This window comes from Macrobrachium nipponense, chromosome 5 (genome assembly GCF_015104395.2).
Source record: "Macrobrachium nipponense isolate FS-2020 chromosome 5, ASM1510439v2, whole genome shotgun sequence".
NCBI lineage: Eukaryota > Metazoa > Arthropoda > Malacostraca > Decapoda > Palaemonidae > Macrobrachium > Macrobrachium nipponense.
The window spans coordinates 115,236,125-115,246,652 of NC_061107.1; the positions used below are offsets into that span (position 1 = coordinate 115,236,125).

A 10,528-nucleotide genomic window follows, 5' to 3' on the forward strand; every position below is an offset into this window, starting at 1 on the left:
ATATATATATATATATATATCTATATATATATATATATATATATATATATATATATATATCACACACACACACACACACACACATATATATATATATAATATATATTATATATATACATACATAAACATACAACACACACACACACCACACCACACACACACATAGATATATATATATATATATATATATATATATATATATATATATATATATATGTGTGTGTGTGTGTGTGTGTGTGTGTGTGTTTATAAACCTCATTTCCTTTAGTATACTATCATTTATCAATTGCACAATTATTCACGTATTTTTACTGAGTCTGTTTGAGACTCTTGACATTAAAAGTACAATAATATTCTTTGAGAAAGAATAATATTAATATGAATCATGAGCAGTAAGTTCTAGTAGGTGACTTATCAGGAATGTATTATATTAAACATTTTTCTTTGACAAAAACTAAGTGTGAAGTAGTAACAAGGATTTGAGCATAGGTTAAATGAGATGTAACATTCAATTGCATATATTTGACACAAATAACAATACAGTGCCAGACGAAATTCTCAGAAAACTGGAAAACAGACGGACTGTTTTGTCAGTCTTAGCAAAAAAACTGCCTTTCGGCGATTTTCTAAGAACTCGCAAATGACACGAAACTCAGAGCAGTAACCGCTTTGAGAACTGTGCTTGCCAAATGGTCATAATGGTCTCTTAACTCCTCTGTTTCCTAGTATTCTCGAATGGTCTTTCGAGTAAATGCCTTGAAATCTGAAAAAAGAGATAGGTGAAGAAACGTCGTCAAAAGCTTGGAGAAATAACGAGGTCTTTGTGATATTTCATCATATATGCTGAGTTGCCTGGCAGTGACTAGAACTTTCCATCATCATGAAACCGTGATAAAAATGGGTTTTAATTACCGCTGACTTGAAAATGTATGTGAACTCGAGATCTGTGTCTGCGTGACCTGAAACAATTTGTATAATAATCCTTGGTCTCGTTATTCGTTTTCACCTTTCATCATCCTGAAATCAAAACTAAGATTACATTGAAAGCAGCGTGATGACGTATCAGCTAGCTAAGATGAAGGTCAATTGTGTTTGCTTTATTTGTCACTGCTAAATCAGTGAAGTTATATATCGCAACCTAATAATAATGATAAGGTTATATTTTCGAAAACGTTATTATGGTCTAACATATTTTGATATAAAGCGCAACAATTATAATAACGTTACATTACATGCAGTCCTGTCTTTGTCTTGTTTGTGCAATATCGAGGAATTTTCTGTATTAGTAAGCAAAACAGCTTTTGAAATGCATTTACATCAACATATAAACATTTATTTAATATGAATTCAAGACATTTATAAAAAAGGTTCTGAATTCTACTTGGGGTCCTATATACATAAACATATTTTTTCTTATTCTCATACATTTGCAATACAGCTGAAATTAACCATCCCGTCTTGGTTTCAAAATGCAGCTCTCTATTTGATTACAGCTTGCAGGAGGCTCGAACAATATTTTGTCTGTTCGTTATGGCAGTGGTTAGCACCGAAAAAATGAAATATTTAACATTATCTCCTAACACATTAGATTCCCAAAGCATTTCCATTAAAAGCATATTTTTAAAATATGTAAAGTTGTGGTGAATGCTGCCATCAGTAGATTCAATCGAATTAAGCTTGCAAAGTAATTTATCCACGTTAAAATAAGGTAACTAAATTCGATACATATGGATTGGAATACAATTTTATATCTTTATGTATCACAGCAGTTCAGCGCTGTTTCATTTCTTCTCCTCGTGAATGCATGATCGAATAATATTTCAGGATCCGAGAATTTATGACTTTTCATTACTATTTTAAGTTTGTTTAAAATCCCTCATGAAATATGCTTTCTATCAGGGAGGCGTAGAGTGCTGCCGATCATATGTGAAGGGGGAACTTTTAATTGAATATTTAGTTTATTGTGCTACTTTTAATATTTTTTTTGTAAGCTGCTGCAGCAAATACTAACAATTTTGCTTTGCGTGTCAATCACAACGAATACTATAAAACGCTTTCTTCAAAGGACTGGAGTTTTTAAGTCTACCTTGCAATTTAAACTAATAATTACTGGTAATATTTTTTTATGTAAGAGAAGAAATTGCTCAGGCACCTTTCCCTCCCTCCCCACGACTTCTCATTCTTTTTTATCCGCCCTTTTCTGTTTCCTCCTTCTTTGCTTTCACATGAATAAAAGATAAGTTATCGAATCCTGCTCAATATCATGCAAGAAAAGTTTACTCTTGGTTTTGCAGCATCGCCAAGATAATAAAACGGCCCGGATAAGGCTCATGGGGATGCGAAATCGTATTTACATTTGCTGGTTCATATATGCCGAAAGATGGCTACTAGAACTGGAAGAGTCATCAAGGTGATTCCCTTTAAAGAAATGCGTTAAGAAGAGTTTATGCTATACTTCCTGCCTCAAACAGAATTAGTGTTTCAACTGTCATGTAGCAACTGCTTGCATTATTTGATTTACCAATCTTACCTCGTATCTTGACAATTCGGTATTCGTGTGGTCTAAAGCAGTGGGCCCAAACCTTTTCAATTTCACGGACCCAGTCAGAGAGTACTAAAAATTCTGCGTACCAGTACATACATCCAGCATACACTAGCATTTTATTAGTCCAAATAATCATCAAAAACAACCAAAGGCATAAGAAATGCACCTATCCTCAACTTATTTATTTTTTAGCAATTCAAATTTCTATGCGAGAATGCCCATGTATTATAATATATCGTTATGTTCACCATTATAAAAATTAATTGATTTAAAAAAATCCAAATCAAATGCATGCCATGGTGGTAAAAAAAATAGTACTGTAGAAATGGGAGTCATGGTGACTATTTATGTATTCCTTTGTAATGCAGAAAAACTATCAATAGACTACCAAAGTACTTTGGTTTCTGGAAGGTGTTTAAATTCCCCAGGACATGACAAATATTAGAGGCCAGTATGGCCACGGAAATCTTTCATAATTTAGATAACATAGTTTTAACACCTTATTTTTCAAACATCTTGATATCTCGACGTATCCTTTGCACGCTTTTGCCTCGAACAATTTATTTAGTTTCAAGAGATCCTTCTCAAACTTATTTTTATAGACGCAGTTTTGTACAGTTATGGGATGCTTATGAGAGACATCTACCATACTCATTTCGAGGAATAATTCTTCCGATATGATTAGGTGAGAAGGAAAATATGTGAGGATAAGGGAACTGTCTGGCAGTCGCCAGACGTAGACTGCCTGCTTGAGGGGCTCGAGAAACTTCTACGACAGAAGGAGATAGACCTGTAGCTAATGAGGGCAGAAACGGCGCGGTGACGAGGCTCAACCCAGGAACAAAAAGACGCGATCGGAAAGTGGGAATCCGACAGGAAAGACCTGGAGCTGAGGTTCCAGCGCCTGCAGAGGACGTGGAAGACCTCTGGAAGGAAAAATGTGGACTCCAGTGTGAAATTGAGGCGGCGAAACTCAAGAGGAACGAGTCGGCATGCCTTCTAGAGGAAAGAAATCATCGTCTGGAGTCGCTGGAGAGGAGGCCGGTGTCCCAGAGCGAAACGAACGACCAGCTGGAAGATGAGGTTGGATGGCTGCGAGGAGCAAAGGAAAAACTGGTTTCCGAGCTGAAGAATCTCGAGGAAAGAAAAATACGCATGGAGGAGGACAACTGGGAACCGCAGAAGCTGCTGTCGATCTTCAAGGAATGGCGCGATGAAGACTGCACTGGCCTCACCCAGACAGATGATATGTGAACATTTGAGAAGGATGTTTATTGTATGGAAACTTTGATGTTTATTTTGTAATAAGATTATTTTGTTAAATCCTTGAGGGAAAATCGAAGTAGAACGGAAAAAAAAAAAAAAAAATATGTTAAAATGGTTTCTTACAGTTTTGAATTCAATTCCTGGAAGGGAACGAAAGGGAGGAATATAGAAACAGTGAAGAAAATGAGGGGATTCGTGGAGGTTGTCAGGAGAAGAAGGAGGATTAGGATAAGCCCCATGAGAATTGAAAGGAAACAGTAAGATTGGTGGAGGTGCTAGGAGAAAGAAGCAGAGGATTCAGTAGGATCCGTAGAGGGCCCAGGACAAGAAGTAGGATTGAGAGAACTGCGTGTCCCGGAATGGGCGGGCGATGTCTGCCATTGTACCGGACGGGTGGGCCGGGCCCGCTGCTTGTCTCGGGGTGGGTGGGCAATGTCCGCCACATGTCATGGGACAGGTGGGCCAGGCCTGCCATGGGTCCAGGGCGGGCGGGTGATGTCCTCCATGTGACCCGGGTGGATGGGCATCCCAGGCCCGTGGAGGGTTATGGGAGCGGGCGTGGGGCGATGTCTGCCATGGTGTCCTGGGACGGGCGGCCAGGACCAGCGCAGATCCCAGGGTGGAGTGAGGGGGGGTGGGGGCGTTGTCCGCCACGTGTCCCGGGATGGGCTCAGGCAATTTCTGCCACGTGGCCCTGGGATGGGCTGGCCGTGGGTCCTGGTGGGGTGGGGGGGGGGGGGGGGGGGGGGGGGGGGGGGGGGGGGGGGGTCGGGGGGGGGGGGGGGGGGGGGGGGGGGGGGGGGGGGGTGTCCGCCACGTGGCCTGGGATGGGCTGATCCTGGGGCCGGGCGGGCGTGTCCGACACGTCTCACGGGTATGGGTGGGCCGGGCCCGCCATGGTCCCGGGACCGGGCGGGCGGCTGATGTCCACCACGTGTTCTGGGATGGGCGGGACGGGCGCCCGCCATGGTTCTCGAGATCAGGGGGGCAGGTGGGCAATGTCCACCACGTGTTCTGGACGGGCGGGAGGTGTCCGCCTCGGGTCCTGGGGAGGGCGATGCGACTGACTGCTTTGTTCTGGGATGGGAGGGCCGGGCCCGCTGCCATTCCCGGACCCGCCGCGCGATGGGTGATGTCGGCCATGTGTTCAGGGACAGGGGGGGCGGGCCGGGCCGCCGCGGGTCCTGGACCAGGGCGGGCGTCGATGTCTGCCGCAGGTCCTGTACAGGGACGGTGGGGCCCCCATGTGTTCTGGGACGGGCGGGCCGGCCTGCTGCTGATCCCGGGGCGGGTGGGTGATGTCCGCCACGTGCCGTGGGATGAGTGGGCGGTGTCCACCGTAGGTGACGGGACAGGTGGGCGATGTCCGCCACGTGCCCTGGGACGAGGTGGGCGGTGTCCGCCACGTGTCGCCCGGGATGGGCAGGCAATTTCCGCCGCATGCCCTGGGATCGGTGGGCTTGGCCCGCCTCTCTTCCTGGGACCAGGGTGGGCAAACCATGTCCGCCACGTGTTCCGGGAGGGCTCGCCGCATGGTCCCGAGCAGGCTGGCGATGTCCGCCATGTGCCCTTGGATGGGTGGGCGGGGTGATGTCCACCACCTGTTCCGGGACTGGCGGGCTGGGCCCGCCACGGTTCCCAGGACCAGGGTGGGCAGGTAATGTCTGCCATATGTTCCGGACGGGAGGGCTGGGCCTACCGTGGTTCCTGGGAACGGGGCAAGCTGGGCGATGTCCGCCACATGTTCCGGGTTGGGGTGGGTGGGTGGGCCTGCCTCAGTTCCGTGGACCGGGGCGGGCGGGCCATGACTGCCACATGTTCCGGGACGGGCGGGCCGGGCACGCCGTGGTTCATGGGGACCGGGGCAGGCGGTTGATGTCCACCACGTGTTCTGGGTGGGGTGGGCTGGGCCCGCTGCTGTTCCCGCGGGGTCGGGGTGGGGTCGGGCGGGCGATGTCTGCCACGTGTTCCGGGACGGGCAGGCTGGGCCCGTGGCGGGTCTTGGGGCTGGGGCAGGCGTCCGGTGTCTGCTGCGGGTCCTGGGACTGGGACGGGCAGGCCCCACCCCCCATGTGTTCCAGGACGGGCCGGGCCCTGCCGCAGAGATCCCAAGCCGGGGTGGGCGATGTGCGCCACGTGCCTCGGGACATGTGGGCTGTGTCCGCCGCGCGGTGACAGGACGGTGTGGGCGGTGTCCGCCATGTGTCCTGGGATGGGCAGGTGGTGTGGGGCTCTGGTCACAGGGTGGGCGGGCGGGGCTTACCGCTGTTCCGTGGACTGGGGCGGGCAGGCGATGACCGCCACGTGTTTCGGGACGAGCGGGCCGGGCCCGCCCGCACGTCCACGGGACCGAGGCGAGCGGTTGATGTCCTCCACGTGTTCTGGGAGGGGCGGGCTGGCCCGCTTGCAGTTCCTGGGACGGGGTGGGCGGGGCGATGTCCTGCTACAGTTTTTTCTGGGACGAGCGGGCCGGACCCGCAGCGGGGTCCTGGGACCGGGGCGGGCGTCCGGTGTCTGCTGCGGGTCCTGGGACCTGGACATGCGGAGCCCTATGTGTTCCAGGACCGGTTCCTAGACTGGGGCAGGCGTTCAGTGTCTGCTGCGGATCCCGGGGCAGGTGGGGGGCAATGTTCCACCACGTGCCTTGGGAACGAGTGAGCGGTGTCAGCCACAGGGGACGGGGTAGGTGCGATGTCTGGCACTACCCCAAGACGGGCATGCGGTGTCCCACCAAGTGTCCTGGGATGGGCAGGCGATTTCCGCCACATGCACTTGGATGGGCAGGCTCTGCCCACCTCGGTTCCCGGGACCTGGGTAGGCAAGCGATGTCCGCCATGTGCCCAGGGATGGGCGGGTCGGGCCCAACGCGGGTCCTTGGGCTGGCGAGTAATGTCTGACTCGTGTCCTGGGACAGGCGGCCCGGGCGGGCCCGCTGGGGTTCCCGGGACCGGGGCGGGTGGGCGGGGCGATGTCCACCACATGTTCAGGGACGGGCGGGCGGACTGGGCACGCCGTAGTTCCCGGGACTGGGGCAGGAGGGCGATGTCCGCCAGGTTCCCCCGGGATGGGGCGGGCGGTGTCCTGGGATGGGCAGCGATTTCTGCCACGTGCCCATGGGATGGGTGGGCTTGGCCCGCCTCGGTTCCCGGGACTGGGGCGTGCAAGCGATGTCCGCCATGCGTTCCGGGACGGGCTGGCTGGGCTAGCTGCAGGTCCTTGAGGGATGGGTGATGTCCGCCACGTGTCTTGGGATGGGCTTGTCAGGCTCGCCGCAGGCACAGGGAAGGCGGGCGATGTCCGACAAAATGTCCCAGGAACGGGCAATGTCCACCACCTGTCCCGGGCGTGTAGACAATGTCCGCCACGTGCCCTGTGGGATGGGTGGGTCAGGCCCACCGCCGGTCCTGGTGCGGGCGGGTGATGTCCTCCACCTGTCCCGGGATGGGCGGGCCAGCGCGGCGTGGTTCCCAGGACTGGGGCGGGCAGGTGATTTCCGTCACGTTTCTAGGATGGGCGGGCTGGGCCTGCAGAGGTTCCCGGGTACGGGGCAGGTGGGTGATGTCCGCCATGTGTTCCGGGACTGGCGGGCGGTGTCCGCTTCTGGTCCCGGGGCAGGCCGGCTGGGCCCGCCACAGTTCTGTGGACCGGGGCGGGCGGGGGCCATGACCGCCACGTGTTCCGGGATGGGTGGGGGGCCGGGCCTGCTGCAGTTCACGGGATCGGGGAGGGCAGGTGATGTCCACCATGTGTTCTGGGATGGGCGCGCTGGGCCCACTGTGGTTTCCGGGACTGGGGTGTGCGGGCGAAGTGTGCTACGTGTTCTTGGACGGCCAGGCCGGGCCCACGGTGGGTCCCAGTACGGCGGGCGATGTCCGCCACGTGCCGTGGGATGAGTGGGCGGCGTCCGCCGCGGTGACGGGGCTGGTGGGCGATGTCCGTCACGTGCTCGGGGACGGGGTTGGGGTGGGCGGTGTCCACACGTGTCTCAGGATGGGAAGGTGATTTCCGCCACGTGCCCTGGTACGGGCGGGTCGGGCCACCGCGTGTCCGGGCGGGGCGGATGGGCGATGTCCTCCACCTGTCCCGGGCGAGCGAGGGCTATGTCCACAACGTGCCCTGGGATCGGCCGGTTTGGCCACCGCATGTCCTGGGGCATCCGGCGCATGACCGTCACCTTCCCGGGATGGTGGGTCTGGGGCCCGCCGCATTTCCCAGGACCGGGGCGGGTAGGCGATGTCTGCCACTTGTTCCAGGAAGGTCGGGCCGGGCCCGTAGAGGTTCCTGGGAATGGGGCAGGTGGGCGATGTTCACCACGTGCCCCTGGATGAGTGGGGGGCGTCCGCCGCGGGTGACGGGGGGGCTGGTGGGTGATGTCCGCCACGTGCCCGGGGACGGGAAGGGTGGCGTGGTCCACGACGTGTCCACGGATGGGAAGGTGATTTCAGCGACGTGCCCTGGGACGCAAGGGGGTGGGGGGGTTGGGCCCACCGCCGGTCCTGGTGCGGGCAGGCGATGTCCTCCACCTGTGGGCGAGTGGGCGATGTCCGCCAAGTGCCCTGGGATGGGCGGGTTTTGGGCCCACCACCGTTTTTTCAGGTCCCGGGGCACCGCCGGTGATGTCTGCCACCTTCCCGGGATGTGGGCTGGGCCCGCCGCATTTCCCAGGACAAGGGCGGGTAGGAGATGTCTGCCACTTCTTCCAGGAGGGCGGGCCGGGCGGGCGCAGAGGTTCCCGGGAATGGGGCAGGCGGGCGATGTTCACCACTTGTTCCGGGACGGGCGGGCGAATTCTGCCTCTGGTCCCGGGGCGGGCCGGCTGGGTCCACCGCAGTTCCATGGACCGGGGCAGGGTGGGCGATGACTGCCACGTGTTCCGGGACGGGCGGGCTGGGGCCACCACAGTTCCCTGGCTGGGGTGGGCAGGCGATTTCTGCCTCTTGTTCCGTGACAGGGGGCCCGGGCCAGTGGTGGGTTCTGGGAGGGCGGGCCGGGTGTCCGATGTCCACCATGGGTCCTGGGACCAGGACGAGCGGGCCCCCACAGATCCCGGGGCGGGCGGGTCGGGCCGGGTCTGCCACAGATCCGTGGCGGGCGGGCGATGTTCATCACATGCCCCCGGATGAGTGGGCGGTGTCTGCCATGTGCCCTGGGATGGGGCGGGTAGTGTTTGCTGCGGGTCCGGGGACGGCGGGCTTGCGAATGTCTGCAGTGGGTCACAAGGACCGGGACAGGCAGGGCCACCACGTGTTCCAGGACGGGCTGGTCGAGCCTACCGTTGGTCCCAGGACCTGGGCGGGTGTGTGATGTTTGCTGTGGTTACCATGACCAGGATGGGTGGGCAGGGACCTCTCGCGGGTCCCTGTAACGGGCCGGGTGGGCTGGGCCCACCGTAGGTCCCGTGATCGGAACGGGCGGGCTATGTCAGTCACGTGTCCTGGGACGGGGGTCGATGTCCCCTCCCCAACGTGCCCCAGGACAGGTGGGCTGGGTCCGCCGCCAGTGCACGAGGCAGGTGAGCGATGTCCGCCATGTGGCCCGGAACGGGCGGGACGGGTCCAGGGGCGGGGGGTGGGCGATTTCCTCCAAGTGCCCCGGGACGGGCGGGCCCGGCATGGTCCTGGGGCGGGCGGACGAAGTCTGCCACGTGTCCATGAAAGATGGGCCGGGCCCGCCGTGGTTCCCGGGACCCGGGTTGCTGGCGATGTCCGCCACGTGGTCCGGGACGGGCAGGCCAGGCTTGCAATGTCCGCCGCGGGTCCTGGGACCATGACGGGCAGGGCCTGCGCCCGTCTTGTATCCCTGGACTGGATAAGGGTTGGGCCAGGCCCGCTGCCGGTCCCGGGACCGGCACGGGTGGGTCTGGCCTGCCGCGAGTCCCCGGACCGTGACGGACGGGCGATGTCCGCCATGTTCCCGGGTACTGGTGGGCAGGTGGGTGAACTTATGCCACAGGTCCCGCGACTGTTCGGGATCACGCCAGCCATGTGTGCCACAATGGGTTGGGGATGTCCGCCAGGGGTCCCATGATGGTTGGGCCTCGGGTCCAGGGCGGGCAGTCAATGTCTGCCACATGCCCCCGGGACGGGCGGGCGGTGTCCGCCTCGGGTCCTGGGTCAGGCGGTGCGATGTCCGCCACTGGATACCCGGGATGGGTGGGTTGGGCCTGCCGTAGTTCCCCGGACCGGGGCCAGCGGGCATTGACCGCCAGGCAGGGCCCGACACAGTTCACGAAACCGGGTGCCGGCGACGTACGCCGCGGGTCCCAGGAGTGGGAACGAGCAGGACCCCTACTGTTCCTGGACGGGCGGGACAGGCTTGCTACAGATCCGGGGACCGGGGTGGGCGTGCGATGTCTGCCGCGGGTCCTGGGAGCGGGATGGGTGGGGTGGGCCGGGCATGCACCGCTGGACCCAGGACCGGGGCAGGCGGGGCTGGGCCCACCGTGGGTCCCGGGACTGGGATGGGAGGGCTGGGCCTGCCGCAGGTCCTGGGACTGGGACAGGTCCTGGGACCAGGATGGGCAGGCTTGGGCTTGCGGCGTGTCCCAGGGACCGGGAATGTCGCGCCGGGGCCGGGCCGGGTGGGTGACGTACGCCATGGATCCTGGGACTTGCGGATCCAGCCCCGCCACGTGTTCCGGAATGGATTGGGCGACATCCACTACGGGTCCCATGATTGGTGGGCTGGGTCCATCGCTGTTGCCAGGACAGTCGGGCG

The 10,528-nt window shown here is 57.2% G+C and overlaps 2 protein-coding genes across 2 annotated transcripts in view; both read right to left on the reverse strand.

Annotated features, from left to right (window-relative positions):
* Nucleotides 1–4,108: 4,108 nt before the first annotated feature.
* On the reverse strand, nt 4,109–6,013 carry LOC135215895 (basic proline-rich protein-like). Its single transcript, XM_064250849.1, has 3 exons — nt 5,586–6,013; nt 4,684–5,518; nt 4,109–4,492 (listed from the first exon to the last, which is right to left on the reverse strand). The coding sequence occupies exons 1-3, from the start codon at nt 6,011–6,013 to the stop codon at nt 4,109–4,111; spliced, it is 1,647 nt and encodes a 548-aa protein (XP_064106919.1).
* A 3,769-nt stretch (nt 6,014–9,782) lies between these two features.
* The window catches only part of LOC135215896 (uncharacterized), a 957-nt gene continuing 211 nt past the window's right edge, over nt 9,783–10,528 (reverse strand). Inside the window, exon 1 of the mRNA XM_064250851.1 lies at nt 9,783–10,528. This exon is cut by the window's right edge and continues 211 nt beyond it. Coding sequence (XP_064106921.1) covers nt 9,783–10,528 — 746 coding nt within the window.